The 15,560-nt window shown below is 38.3% G+C and overlaps 1 protein-coding gene across 2 annotated transcripts in view; it reads right to left on the bottom strand.

Annotated features, from left to right (window-relative positions):
* The window catches only part of PPIL4 (peptidylprolyl isomerase like 4), a 51,482-nt gene extending 36,237 nt beyond the window's left edge, over positions 1-15,245 (bottom strand). The window contains exons 1-7 of one of the 2 annotated variants that reach the window (XM_037022116.2): positions 15,090-15,242; positions 10,409-10,476; positions 10,259-10,323; positions 9,886-10,003; positions 9,055-9,197; positions 8,362-8,458; positions 5,734-5,850 (exon numbers count right to left, since the gene is read on the bottom strand). In XM_037022116.2, the coding sequence (XP_036878011.2) occupies positions 5,734-5,850; positions 8,362-8,458; positions 9,055-9,197; positions 9,886-10,003; positions 10,259-10,323; positions 10,409-10,476; positions 15,090-15,159 (678 nt within the window). In that variant the 5' untranslated portion in view covers positions 15,160-15,242. Of the gene's footprint in view, positions 1-5,733; positions 5,851-8,361; positions 8,459-9,054; positions 9,198-9,885; positions 10,004-10,258; positions 10,324-10,408; positions 10,477-15,089 lie in introns of both variants that reach the window. The other variant, XM_037022117.2, reaches the window with a different exon arrangement.
* Between the last annotated feature and the right edge of the window lie 315 nt (positions 15,246-15,560).

Raw genomic sequence — 15,560 nt, forward strand, 5'->3', positions numbered from 1 at the left:
TATGGCCCTGGAAGATGACTGGTTAGCCACAGACGGGTAAGATTCCTCAAGGGAGGACAACCTAAGACAGGCACAGTCGCAGGGGGATCATCAGGTGAGAAACTGGGGATCAACAGAGGTGAGGCTTATAACCTCACCTCCCCTGTTTTGAGAGAAATCTTCTGCATCCGTGGATGTTTTGTTGCCCTTGCCTAGCTTGGATTAATACTTAGTCTATAGGCACACACCTGATCATCTACATTTGCCCTCTTACAGCACTAAACTATGTTTTCTACCTTTATCTTGCATCTACCTACCACTTCAGCATTTTATTAAAAAAAAAAAATAATAATAATAATAATAATAAGGAGAAATGTGGAATTCACATATAAATCAAGTATAAAAATCAAACGAATATTCATATTTGACCTGATTGTTTATAGTTCATAATGCGTGATCAAAACCGAAAATTTCTGTGATGACTGCCCTTGCCCTGTTCACCATGTAAGAACTTATTCACTATGTAAGAATTTGTTCACCATGTAAGAACTTGTTCACTATGTAAGAATTTGTTCACCATGTAAGAACTTGTTCGTTATGCTTCAGAAGATTGGACACTGTTGAGAATTAGGCTTGGGGTTGATTAATAATTGTGCATTGAGTCCCCTGTACAGAATTTTATTGTTGTTAACAACCATTTAATCAATAAATATGAGAGATGCCCTCTCAAAAAAAAAAAAATGCTAATCCAGGGGGCTCAAGATGGCAGTGTGAATAGGGTAGTGGAAATCTCCTCCCAAAACCATATATATTTTTGAAAATACAACAAATACAACAATTCCTAAAAGAGAGACCAGAAGATACAGTACAACAGCCAGGCTACATCTACGTCTGCGAGAACTCAGCATCTCACGAGAAGGTAAGACACAAAGCCGTGACCTGGTGAGACCTGAGCACTACCTCCACCCCAGCAGGAGGAAAAGAATCAGAGTGGGGAGGGAGTGGAAGCACAGGACTACCAACCCTAGTAATTTGCACCGGGAGCACAGACACACTTTGCATGGTGTACTGGGTATTAGAGAAACAGAAAAGTACAATCCAAGACGGAGACTGCAAGTGGGTCCCCACAGCCAGCTCCTCTGGGACAAAAGAAAAGCAGGTGCTTTTTAAAAGTCTTAAAGGGACAAGGGCTCAACAGCTGGACAAAATTGTCTCAGCACACTCAGCCCAGCAGGCTGGGAATCTTGAGGAACTTCAGGCCCCCTAACCGCCTGGGGGGTAAAGCAGCCCCAAAGCCCCTCACAACAATAAGCAGCCTGTGATTCATTCCCCCCAGCTGGTGCTGCAAGCAGAACGGCTGACCTGCCACAGCTGCGGAGCAGCTGGACGACAGCCCTGCACACAGCAACCACACAGAGTCTCCTCCCAGCACGCAGTTAATCAGGACAGACAGAGGAAGCCACAGCAAGGTCGTCCAGAAGGCACGAAAGGGCGCCGTTCTGGCAGGAGAACACACCAGGCATGTTCGCCACCCCCTGCAGTGCACTAGGCTATCCCAAGAGCCACCCCACCCACGGCAGCTCAGGAGATTATCCCAGAGACTGCTCCCAGTGTGCGGGTAACCGGGACAGGCAGTGGAAGCCAGAGCAAGGTCCAGAAGGCATGAAGGGGCGCTGTTCTCACAGGAGAACACACCTGGCGTGGCTGCGACTCCCTGCAGTGCGCTAGGCTATCCCAAGGACCAGGATAACACAGTAAAAAAAATAAGAATAAAACAATAGAAAAAAATCAGTGAAACCAAGAGCTGGTTCTTTGAGAAAATAAACAAAATAGATAAACCCCTAGCCATACTTATTAAGAGAAAAAGAGAATCTATACACATAAACAGAATCAGAAATGAGAAAGGAAAAATCATGATGGAACCCACAGAAATACAAAGAATTATTAGAGAGTACTATGAAAATCTATATATACTAACAAGCAGGAAAACCTAGAAGAAATGGACAACTTCCTAGAAAAATACAACCTTCCAAGACTGACCAAGGAAGAAACAGAAAATCTAAACAGACTAATTACCAGCAACGAAATTGAAGTGGTAATCAAAAAACTACCCAAGAACAAAACCCTCAGGCCAGAAGGATTCACCACTGAATTTCATCAGACATATAGAAAAGACATAATACATATTCTCCTTAAAGTTTTCTAAAAAATAGAAGAGGAGGGAATACTCCCAAACTCATACTATGAAGTCAGCATCACTATAATACCAAAACCAGGCAAAGACCCCACCAAAAAAGAAAATTACAGACCAATATCCCCAATGAATGTATATGCAAAAATACTCAACAAAATATTAGCAAACTGAATTCAAAAATATATCAAGAGGATCATACATGTTCAAGTAGGATTCATCTCAGGGATGCAAGGATGGTACAACATTCAAAAATCCATCAACATCATCCACTACGTCAACAAAAAGGACAAAAATCACGTGATAATCTCCATAGATACTGAAAAAGCATTTGACAAAATTCAACATCCATTCATGATAAAAACTCTCAACAAAATGGGTATAGAGGGCAAGTACCTCAACATAATAAAGGCCATATATGATAAACCCACAGCCAACATCATACTTAACAGCGAGAAGCTGAAAGCTTTTCACCTAAGATCGGGAACAAGACAGGGATGCCCACTCTACCCACTGTTATTCAACATAGTCCTGGAGGTCCTAGCTATGGCAATCAGACAAAACAAAGAAATACAAGGCATCCAGATTGGCAAAGTCAAACTGTCCCTGTTTGCAGATGACATGATATTGTACATAAAAACCCTAAAGACTCCACTCCAAAACTACTAGAACTAATATCAGAATTCAGCAAAGATGCAGGATACAAAATTAATACACAGAAATCTGTTGCTTTCCTATACATTAACAATGAACTAGCAGAAAGATATCAGGAAAACAATTCCATTCACAATTGCATCAAAAAGAATAAAATACCTAGGAATAAACCTAACCAAGAAAGTGAAAGACCTATGCCCTGAAAACTACAGACACTCCTAAGAGAAATTAAAGAGGACACTAACAAATGGAAATTCATCCCATGCTCTTGGCTAGGAAGAATTAATATTGTCAAAATGGCCATCCTGCCTAAAGTAATCTACAGATTCAATGCAATCCCTATCAAAATACCTACAGCATTCTTCAACACACTGGAACAAATACTTCTAAAATTCATATGGATCCACAAAAGACCCTGAATAGCCAAATCAATCCTGAGAAGGAAGAATAAAGCAGGCAGAATTACGCTCCCTGACTTCAAGCTCTACTACAAAGCCACAGTAATCAAGACAATTTGGTACTGGCACAAGAACAGACCCACAGAAGAGTGGAACAGAATAGAGAGTCCAGATATTAACCCAAACAAATACAATCAATTAATATACAATAAAGGAGCCATGGGTATACAATGGGGAAATGACAGCCTCTTCAACAGCTGGTATTGGCAAAACTGGACAGCTACATGTAAGACAATGAAACTGGATCATTGTCTAACCCCATACACAAAAGTAATTCGAAATGGATCAAAGACCTGAATGTAAGTCATGAAACCATAAAACTCTTGGGAAAAAACATAGGCAAGAATCTCTTGGACATAAACATGAGCGACTTCTTCATGAACATATCTCCCCAGGCAAGGGAAACAAAGGCAAAAATGAACAAGTGGGACTATATCAAGCTCAAAAGCTCCTGTACAGCAAAGGACACCATCAATAGAACAAAAAGACATCCTACAGTATGGGAGAATATATTCATAAATGACAGATCCGATAAAGGATTGACATCCAAAATATATAAAGAGCTCACACACCTCAACAAACAAAAAGCAAGTAACCCAATTAAAAAATAGGCACAGGATCTGGACACTTCTCCAAAGAAGAAATTCAGATGGCCAGCAGGCTGCTCCACATTGCTAATCATCAGAGAAATGCAAATTAAACCACAATGAGATATCACCTCACATCATTAAGGATGGCCACTATCCAAAAGACAACAAATGTTGGCAAGGATGTGGAGAAAGGGGAACCCTCCTACACTGCTGGTGGGAATGTAAACTAGTTCAACCATTGTGGAAAGCAGTATGGAGGTTCCTCAAAAAAACTCAAAATAGAAATACGATTTGACCCAGGAATTCCACTTCTAGGAATTTACCCTAAGAATGCAGCAGCCCAGTTTGAAAAGGACATATGCATCCCTATGTTTATCACAGCACTATTTACAATAGCCAGATGGAAGCAACCTAAGTGTCCATCGGTAGATGAATGGATAAAGAAGATGTGGTACATATACACAATGGAATATTATTCAGCCATAAGAAGAAAACAAATCCTACCCTGTGCAACAACATGGATGGAGCTAGAGGGTATTATGCTCAGTGAAATAAGACAGGCGGAAAAAGACAAGTATCAAATGACTTCACTCATCTGTGGAGTATAAGAACAAAGGAAAAAACTGAGGGAACAAAATAGCAGCAGACTCACAGAACCCAAGAATGGACTAACAGTTACCAAAGGGAAAGGGACTGGGGAGGATGGGTGGGAAGGGAGGGATAAGGGGGAAAAAGGGGCATTACGATTAGCACACATAATGTAGTTGGGTCACAGGGAAGGCAGTACAACACAGAGAAGACAAGTGGTGATTCTATAGCATCTTTCTATGCTGATGGACAGTCACTATAATGGGGTATGTGGTGGGGACTTGATGATGGGGGGAGTCTAGTAACCATAGTGTTGCTCATGTAATTGTAGATTAATGATACCAAAAAAAAAAATTGCTAATCCAGTATCATCTGGCATAAACTGCCAATACTTGTACTGCTGAAACTCTGATGATAATCTAATGTTCTTTCCCTTATAAATCATTTATTCTTGTTGCCCAGTTGCTGTAAGGATTTTTCTTTAGGTACAGTAATTTTCTTTGAAATTATTTTGATGTTGTTTGTTCTAGGTCAACATTCTCAGATGCTCAGCATGCTCATCAAAATGTGCATTTTAAATATTTTTTTTAATTAAGTGAAGTTTTCTTAAATTAGTCTTTAATATTTGTTCCTTTAGACTGGTGATGCTAATATGAATTTTAAAAGACCACAAATTTGAAAGCTCCACTATTCAAAACAATGATAATAACAAAAACTTACTATTTATTAAAATACTTATTGATGATATAATATAGGTACACCTATTCCACAAAAAATAAGAAATGGAAAAATACCTAGTAGGTCAATTAATCATCTATCTGCTGAATAACTGTTCCCTCAATGACTTTATAATATAATACAATGGAGTATGTTTTAGAGTACTCAGTTTCTACTCAGATTTATTTCATCCTGTAACTACTTAACCTCAGTACTTGAGTTGTACAAAGAATCATTCTTTAATATACATAATATTCAGTTCAATAAACACTGTTGAAAAAAGGAGATGAATATAAACAATTCAAATTCAGTTAAAATTTTCTAAGTTGCATATCCATTTCCCATTTTTAAAAAAGGCAGTTGGCACTATATTAATAGTGGAACCAGAGTTTACTTTCATATGTGTAACTATGTCACATAAAATTTAATCCAGAAAAAAACCTCTTAATTAAATTTTTAATATTTTAAGACTAGCAAAGAACCAGAAATAAACCCACAGTATTTATGTATTATATATACTGCAAAATAACTCTTTACACAAAGATAATCATCTTACCATTTCTAACAGAATAGCTTGAGTTTTGGCCTCTTTTTCTGCCTTTATTTCTTCTACTTCTTCAGCTGATCTTCCTTTGAAATCATCAATTTCCTCATCTGCTCCTATTCGGCCACTCTGTGAGGCACAAGTTATTCATACATATACTTAAAGAACAGATAAATCTGAGAAACATAGCAGACATTAGGCTTTATTCTTATCACATGCATTAAAATACAAACTGGAACAAACTTACAAACCTGTAAAAGTTTGTTTAAACTAATTCAATAATGTTAGCCAAATTAGGCTTTTAATTTATTGTTAAATCAAAATAAGCAGAGGCGGAGCCAGGATGGCGGCGTGAGTAGAGCAGCGGAAATCTCCTCCCAAAACCACATATATCTATGAAAATATAACAAAGACAACTCTTCCTAAAATAGAGACCAGAGGACACAGGACAACATCCAGACCACATCCACACCTGCAAGAACCCAGCACCTCGCGAAGGGGAAGATCAAGGCCTAGCTTGGCTACCCAGAAAATGAACTAAGATACGATATGAGGAGGAGCTTCCGGCATCAGCACTCTCTGGAGGACTCGTGCCAGGGGATGATCATCAAAAAGCCTCCACAGGGATCTGGGCGATGCTGCGGTTGTGGTTGCGTCCATCCCACCGTTTCCTAGACTTGCCATTGGAATGAGGAGGGAGATGTCTAGACTGGCATGTGCATACAGTGAGACAACGAATTTGACTGGATCTGTACTGTTGGAACTCAACCAGGAGTTGGGAGAGGTGCAAGTTGTAGCGCTCCAAAATCTTATGACTATAGACTATCTAAGGTTAAAAGAACATATGGGATGTGAACGGATCCCAGAAATGGGTTGCTTTAATTTGTCTGATTTCTCTCAGACTGTTCAAGTACAGTTGGACAACATCCATCATATCATAGACAAATTTTCACAAATGCCTAGGGTGCCTAACTGGTTTTCTTGGCTTCACTGGAGATGGCTGGTAATGATAGATTCGCTTTGTTTATGTCACCGTATTCCTATTATGTTAATATGTGTGTGCAATTTAGTTAGTAGTTTAAAACCCATACATGCTTAAGTTACTCTACAAGAAGATATGTCAAAGAAATAATCAATCCTCCCATGTTTTCTTCCATATGCTACCTCTATAGCTTTTCTTCTTCCTTCCTAATTACAACCCTTAAATAGAATTCGTGCCTCATATCGAATTTACCAAGTATCATAATTCCTCCAGGTGGTAAAGATACCTCAAGACAAGTGCTGGGCATAGAGGCCACAGGGCATAAATCTGCAAAGAGGTAAAAAGCTAACCTTTTCAAACAATATGGCTTCTCTCTCACTTACCAACTTTACATTTCCCTGTATGGCCCGGGAAGATGACTGGTTAGCCAGAGACGGGTAAGATTCCTCAAGGGAGGAACAACCTAAGACAGGCACAGTAGCAGGGGGGCCATCAGGTGAGAAATTGGGGAACAACAGTGGTGAAGCTTAGAACCTCACCCCACTCTGTTTTGAGAGAAAGCTTCTGCATCTGTGGATGTTTTATTGCCCTTGTCTAGCTCGGATTAGCACATAGTCTACAGGCACACACCTGATCATCTACAATTGCTCTCTTACAACACTAAACTATGTTTCCTATCTTTATCTTGCATCTACCTACCACTTCAGCATTTTATTAAAAATAAAAATAAAAATAATAATAATAAAGAGAGAAATGTGAGATCCACATATAAATCAACTATAAAAATCAAACGAATATTCATATTTGACCTGATTGTTTATAGTTCATAATGCGTGATCAAAACCGAACGTTTCTGTGATGAATGCCCTTGTACTGTTCACCATGTAAGAACTTATTCACTATGTAAGAATTTGTTCTCCATGTAAGAACTTGTTCGTTATGCTTCAGAAGATTGGAGACTGACGACAATTAGGCTGGAGATGGATTAATGATTGTGCATTGAGCATTGACCCCCCATACAGAATTTTATTGTTGTTAACAACCATTTGATCAATAAATATGAGAGATGCCCTCTCAAAAAAAAAAAAAAAGCATTTAAATAGAAACTATCTGGTGTCCAACTAAGTGTTGAATGCAGAAAAAAAAAGATCTTAAAAATTAAGCACCAAATCCCAACTATAAAGATAAAGTCAGCTTTGAGGAAGCCTCAAAAGCAGAAATTTATATATTAAAATATCTGAGGGAAGAGTATGAGAGTATGCATTATTCCACAAAAATCTCTGGGTTCTAGTATGTCTCCAGAGCATACCAGTTGGAAAGTTCCCTTACAAAATAAGAGTTTAGTTTGACCTTAAAACTACACTCCTATATAGAGTTAGGAGAAAAAAGAAAACATTTTCCAAACATGTCCCTGTAAGTATCCTGAGCTAAGGTTTTTCTGGTGGAAGAGAACTGGAGAAAGGAAACTAAGGAAGTAAAAAGACAGCTAGAAAAATGAGCACCTCCAAGGGAAGAGAAAAAGAACTCTGAACTTGTCCTAGTCTACCTGAACAAGCAAGATAATCATGCTGAAGAAATGTTCTCATAAACTAGAACGTTAAATCTATGCAAATCTTTACTTATGCATGTATAGTCAATCACAAGAGGACTCTACTTACATCTAGTTGTTCCCTTGTAGGTTCTGGTGATCGATCAGGAATTAGTAAATCAGGAGGGTCATCAAATGGATCATCTAAAATCACTGTATGATTTATCCTTACAAAATAAATCCAAGTCAAATATTACATTATTTCAGAATCCATGTTTTACTTTTTATACAGATTTTAAGCAGTAAGTATCTCTAATGCAAAAAAAAGATGAGCTCTTTCATTTTACTGCACAAGAACATTGCAAGAGTATACTTTCACAATCAATACTGCTGGTTTTCCCTGTTCAATAAATATATTTATTACTCTTCATTAGTCTAAGATAATATAAATGTCTAATATTAATCTAAATGTCTGAATCATACTTTTGCCATATTTCTCAATAATCTACATTAAAAAAACTAAATTAAAAGAGTAGTAATTCCTCCCAATATAAACAACTGTAAATAATTGGGACAAATATAAAAATATAAAAAGTCTTTTCTATCATAAAGATTCTTATAGTCTTGTATTAACTCACATTTTGGAATTATCCCAAAACTACTCTTATGCATGCCTTTACCACTAGTCAAACATAATAGTATTATAACACTATATAATTTTATAATTACTATATAATATTATTTATAAATACTATTTAATATTATAATTACTAATAGTAGTATGTTCAGACAGTAAAATGTCTGATCAGACAGTAAATCATACCTGATATCCTGATATGGTACAAAGTCCTTGTCAACAAAGGTCTCATTAATTTTCTTAATTATGTCCATGCCTTCTGTCACTTCACCAAACACTGTATGAACACCATCAAGGTAATCTAGATTATCTCCTGTAGTAATAAGAAACTATACAGAAAAACATAGAAAAATACAAATAAGTATATATATATATATACATATATATATATATATATATGTATATATAAATCAAACTGAAATCACTTAAGACTGACAAAAATACACAAAAGTAACTCTACATTAACTGCATGGAATCTTAACCACTTGTTACAGTGCTAAGTAAAAAGTACAAAGTTTACCCATAAAATATCAATACATACATAGATTCCCCAATTGCTGAAAATAGTTGATTGTTTAAAAAACTCAGACAAACCAAGGCTCAGTTTCTTCATGTGTAAACTGTGAGACAAAAAGGAGCATCTACCCTACATGGGGTTAGTGTGAAGATTAAACAAGACAATGACTGAAAGGTACTCAACACGACCTGTTCTGAAGCAAGCAATACTGAAAGGGAACAGGCCACAGTGTGAACAGTGATGATCCGTGGATGGTGGGACTATGGGTGATGTTATTTTCTTCTTTGTACATTTCTGTATATTCTGAATTCCTCACAATGGGTATGCCTTACATTTAAAAGAACAAAATAATTTTTTTGATATAGAAAAGTTTTTTTCTTCTGACAAATACCTTTGATTGAAATTCTCTTTTGACTGAATAGTTTAAAAAGATAATTTTGTGGCTCTTTTCAGTCCTTCATTTTAAAGCAAGACTCTCATCTTCTCACTCATTAGCTAACCTGAGATCCATGCTGATCACTGCCATTGTTCACCATGGACACAGTGCCTTTCTTCTTATGCTTAATTCTTGGCACTTTTTCAGCTTCAAAAAAACTTGCTTGATCACCATACAGTTGACTGAAAAAATACACATAATAAGGTTATGAAATATAAGGAATCCCAACATGAAATACAGAAGCAACATACAGGGTTATCATTTCTTTATAGAAATGCCACTATGATTCAAAATATTCCTCATTTTTGCTACAGATTTTTAGGAAACATGGAAAATATCTGTATTAGAACCATGTTTTGAGATACAGGTTGAAACATGCTAGTTAACACTGTTAAGAGACAATTCTGTTTTTTCTCATTTAAAAATAAAAAACTTACCCAAAAACAGACTCTCCTCCACGGCCAGTCCCTGTAGGATCACCAGTTTGTATGATAAAATCCCTCTGTAATATACAGGATATTTTGTTAATTCAGAGTTTGCTAGATGGTTCCAGTAACAAAGGACATGACAAATATCCAGCAACTCACCTGAACATTGTGAATAAGGCAATAATTGTAATATTTTATTTTGCACAACTTCAGGAAATTCAAGCAGGCTAAAAGAAAGTAAATATTAAATTTATCACAGTAGTCCACAAACATATTTTTAAGCAAGTAAAATAACAATTATTATAATTTCTAAATTACCATCCAACTCCCCCAAATGGTCAAATGTCCAAGGTCAAAAAAAAGCAGTTAGCCTAGAAAAAAGCAATACATTTTAAATTGTCTTTTTATTCTCTTTTTCGTAAGATTTCTTGGGGCATCTAAGTTAATGAAGGAAACTGCCACTTATCTGCAATAAACTATCATTTATTGATGGATTAATTTTCTAAGACAAAAAAGAACAAAGACACTATGACAGGAAAAGATCTAGCAGGGTGTCTGAAAATAGATACAAATTATATAAATTAGAGAAAATCAAATATCAGGGACCCATTTCTTTTTATAGTGATTAACTAGCCCTTCACAAAAAATCCATAAACTTATCTTGTACCAGCTTTCTCATATCAAATGCACTTGCTTATCCAATAGACATTTACTGAATACCTTTTAGGTACTTGGCACTGCTGTCACAAATGCCATTAAACTAGAGTCCCTGCCCTCAGAAAGTTCACAGACTAGTTGTAAAGAGACACAGTAAGAAGCTCTGAAAGCGCTAAGCTAGAAACCAGATGGACAGAAACATTTATGAGGCTGTTTCTGCCTCAAGGATCTTTTACTCAACTAGGGCCTTTACAGCTGAAAACTGAAAAAATACTGGGCCTAGTTGATAATATTATTTGTGCCACTTAAATAGTAAAATGGCAAAAAAAAAAAAAGTGCTTTAAAAAATTCCAGAAGAGCTCAAAAGAGATTGTTTCTGGCCAGGGAAATTAGAAGAGGTCACAGAGGCTAAAGTGGGCAGCAAAAGAACTGGATTGGCAGAGAGTAGAGAGGGTCCAAAAAGACCAGTCTAAGTTGTGTAACACTCTGGTACTACAGAATAATAGAGGGTAAAAAGGCCAGAAGAGTAAGATGAAGCCAAGCTACTGGAGGGACTTGAGTATCAGGCTTTCAAACACTTTTATAGAAAATATGTATTTCTGGGCTTACTGTTAAACACCTAAGAGTAGTCCTTTGACTAGAAAAGAAAAATAATAGATTTAGGCAGTGACCATCAATAGTTGCCAAAATCTTTAGGTGAAAAAGTACCATTCTAGCATCAGGTAGAAAAGCCTGAACCCAACGACCAATTTTAACAACACAGAAAGATCCAACGAGACACCCAATGCCTCCTGAATGTGATGAAGTTGACAGTACAGATTGCCTTATGTGAAATATTCTTGCCAAAAACATTAAATCAGAATCTGATCAAGGCTGTGGATCTAAGTAGCAATTTATGAGAACTATAAGGGATAGAAGAATACATCAAAAGATACAGCAGAGATAAAATCAGTCAAATCCAAAAGGAGGGAAATTCTATAGAACAAATGACTCAGATCTTTTTCTCAAGAAATTTTCAAGGAAAAAAAAGAGAGAGAACCTATAGATTAAGAGGTATTTAAGAGACATATCAATCAATGCAATATATGGACCTTGGAAGTTTGTTACAAAATTAAGCACACTCTTATTGTACAATCCGGAAACCATATTCCTTGGAATTTACCCAAAAGAGATGAAAACTTATTTCCACACAAAAATCTGCAGATGAACATTTATAGGAGCTTTATTCCTAACTGCCAAAATCTAGAAGCAGCCAAGATGTCCTTCAATAGGTGAATGGATAAATAATCTCTGGTACATCCGGATAATGGAATATTATTAATGCCAAAAAGAAATGAACTATCAAGCCATGAAAAGACATGGAGGAACCTTAAATGCATAGTACTATGTGAAATAAGCCAATTAGAAAAGGCTACATACTATATGATTCATCTATATAACATTCTGGAAGAGGCAAAACTATGGAGACAATAAAAGATGAGTGGTTGCCTGGAGCTGGGGGTGGTGAGTATGGAGAACAGGCAGAACACGGAAGATTTTTAGGGCAGTGAAACTATTCTGTATAATAAAAAATGGTGGATACATGTCAATATATATATGTCCAGACCCACAGAATGGACAACAGCAAGAGTGTAGCTTAATGTAAACTATGGACTTTGGGTGTTAACATAAGTTCATCAAATATACCACTGTAGCAGCAATTGTACAACATGTAAGGTATATAACAAATGGCATTAATGTTCAACAGAAGTACTACTCTGGTGGGGGATACTGACAATGGGGGTGGCTGTGCTTATGCATGACAATGGATGGGAGTATGTGAGATATCTCCATACTTTCCCCTCAGTTTTGCTATGAACCTGAAACTTCTCTACAAATCTTTTTAAAAAAGGCAAAGGGAGAAACTACAGAATAAAAGGTATTTTAGAAATCTGTCAACCAATATATGCCCTTGTTAAATTACCAATTATTTTGTAAATGTCTATGAGACAATAGAAAAATATGAATGATACTAAGAAATTATTGCTATTTTTTTCAGATGTGATCATTATTTGTGAGTCTTTTTTAAAGCATCTTTTAGAGATACAAACTGAAGTAATTATAGATTAAATAAATCCCGTGTAAGGGACTTATTACAAAAAATACAGGAAGGTGGGGGTATAATCAAAACAATACTGATTACGTATTGACAACTGTTAAATGAAACCGGTCATTGGTGCATGAGGGTTCATTTACACGAACCTTTCTACTTCTGTATGTTTTTACTTTTCTGTAATATAAAGGGAAAAAAAGAAGGAAGGGAGAGAGGAAGGAAGAAAAGTAAGTCTGGATATGTTTGCTATAGATTGACAAGTAGTACATATATATATATAACATCCAATCATAAGCTACAAATACATACAAATGGAGAGTATTTATGTTTTTAATGTTCCAGGCTATCTTTGCAGAACCACTGTTTGTCCACTCTGTCTGTGTTAATTAGGTGGGATAACCCTATCTCCCATTTAGTTCCTCACAACTCCGGGGAAGAGGCCCACTAGTTTGCCAGGTTATGATTCACATGGAGAAAGTGTTAGACAAACTCAAAAAAAAGTAAAACCAAAAGATGAAAAATACAATTCTCTGTAACATCCTTTGAACCCCCACATCCTACAATCCTCAAAGCCAAGTTTACCCCAGTAAGATGAGGCAATCAATTGTTTTCTTTGTAACCCAGCTTGAGATGAGTTTCTATCACTTGCATTATATATGCATTAGTCAATATAATTAGCCCTCAATAATTTAGTCAATATAATTACAGTGTGTGCCCTCAAAGTGGCAGGCATTTATAGGTGTTCAAGATACAGAGCTAATGAAGACACAGTCCCTGCTCTCTTGGAGTTAACATTCTTGAAAGAAGAAAAAGTCTTGCAAATAATTCCAGGACAACAGATAAATATTACAAAATATGATAGTGTGCTTTTTAAAAATATCTGAGACAGAGTAGAAGAAATAGATCAAACTCTGCTTAGGGACAAGGGACAGATTCACAGAAAAGAGTAGAGAGAAATGTGGAGTAGAGGCTACAGTATGGGAAGGCATGGATTATGGCTGTATCATAGGTACAGCTGAGTGTGGAATCAAGTGAAATATGGCAGGAGGTATGATACTGTAGCTTGCTTCATCCTCTTTAACAGACTGCATTCCTTGGGGGCAAGACCCTGAATGTAACTAATTTCTCTGGCCTCCAGTTTCTCCCTACTCTGATATATTCTCCACTTTGTTAACTATTATCTTCCTAAAACACCAAGTTTGCCATGCCTCAGTCCTGCTTGTAAAACCTTCAAAGAACCTGGTCATCAGGAGGACACACAAGACTATTCACCATCTGACCTAAATGCTGTAACGGCACACGACCAGACTCACAGTCCGCCATTCCACGTCACATACCATTCCTTCAAGCCACGCCACACTACTTGCTGTTTCCAGAAAATTCTAAGCAAACTGTTGAGAAAACCCTCATTCCCACACTTCTTTGAAAGAACTAGTTCGTGTTCTATATTCTTTGCTTGCTTCGCTTCTCCCCGCCCCCAACAGGAAGAATTACTCCCTCCTCTGGTTTCCATAGCAAATAACACATTTTTCTGCTACAACCTTACAAAGTTCAATGGGTTCCTGTGCCTACTTCCCCCAGTGGAAAATTAGACCCTCAAGGGCAAGACGCCTCTCCAGAGCTTGGAACAGTCTCGTACAATAGGCGACCCATGAGTGTTTGCTAAGGCTCGTGCGCATACCTCCGGACAGCCCTTCCTCCCTGCAGGCAGGATATCCACACTCGCTTCTCCAAGCACATCCTCCCTGCTCTCATCAAGACTTAACTGATTACACACACGAAGGAATGCTGGTTGTGTTCCTCTAAAGACTAAAGCTCACTAAAGCCACAAAAGCTATGAGCAGTGTATATGCAGCCCGCCTTACACACACGCGCGCGCGCACAGTCATTCAATGACCACAAGTCTCTCCACCTTCCTGGCGAGCACCAGATAGGGGAGAAGAGCTGAGTCTCATAAAAACTTTTCTAACCAAGGCCGGCTAACGAAAGCCCGGTCGAGGGCACCAGCAGCCCAGAAGTTCGAACCAGTCGACGCTGGGGACTGCGCAGCAAAGGGAGGTGGGGAAAGGAGATCGCGGGCCCGGGCCTCACCGCGCGGCCGCTCCTCCGTGTACAAGTCGATGACGACGTCGCCCAAAGTGGTTTCCAGCAGAACCGCCATGGCGCCCGCCCCTCCTCTGCAACGAGTCCGGGGGCTGACTGGCGCAGTCGTCGTCGTCGTCGACGCCACGCGTCGCCCTCGGCGCGGCGCCATTACGTCACCTCACCGGAGACCGCGCCCCCTTCCGGCCACTGAGCCGGGCCGGCCTAGTGGGCGGCATTGCCTGCCGTGCTCGCGTTTCCTGCCGGTGGGTCCCACCTCCGGCGCGGCCCTTTTGAAAATCCTGGCCCGCCCGTGGCCACAGGCGCAAAAGTTGCTCAAGGGCCTCTGCAAAGAGTTTTATGTCTACCTCAAGAACGGAACGCGCTCTGAGCTACTCTTTTATCTAGCCTGGCCGCCTTGTAGCCGAAGGGCAACCCCGGCTCCGCCTTTCCCGCCTTACAGGAACAGCTACGCGTAGT

This window comes from Manis javanica, chromosome 13, assembly GCF_040802235.1.
Source record: "Manis javanica isolate MJ-LG chromosome 13, MJ_LKY, whole genome shotgun sequence".
Classification (NCBI taxonomy): domain Eukaryota; kingdom Metazoa; phylum Chordata; class Mammalia; order Pholidota; family Manidae; genus Manis; species Manis javanica.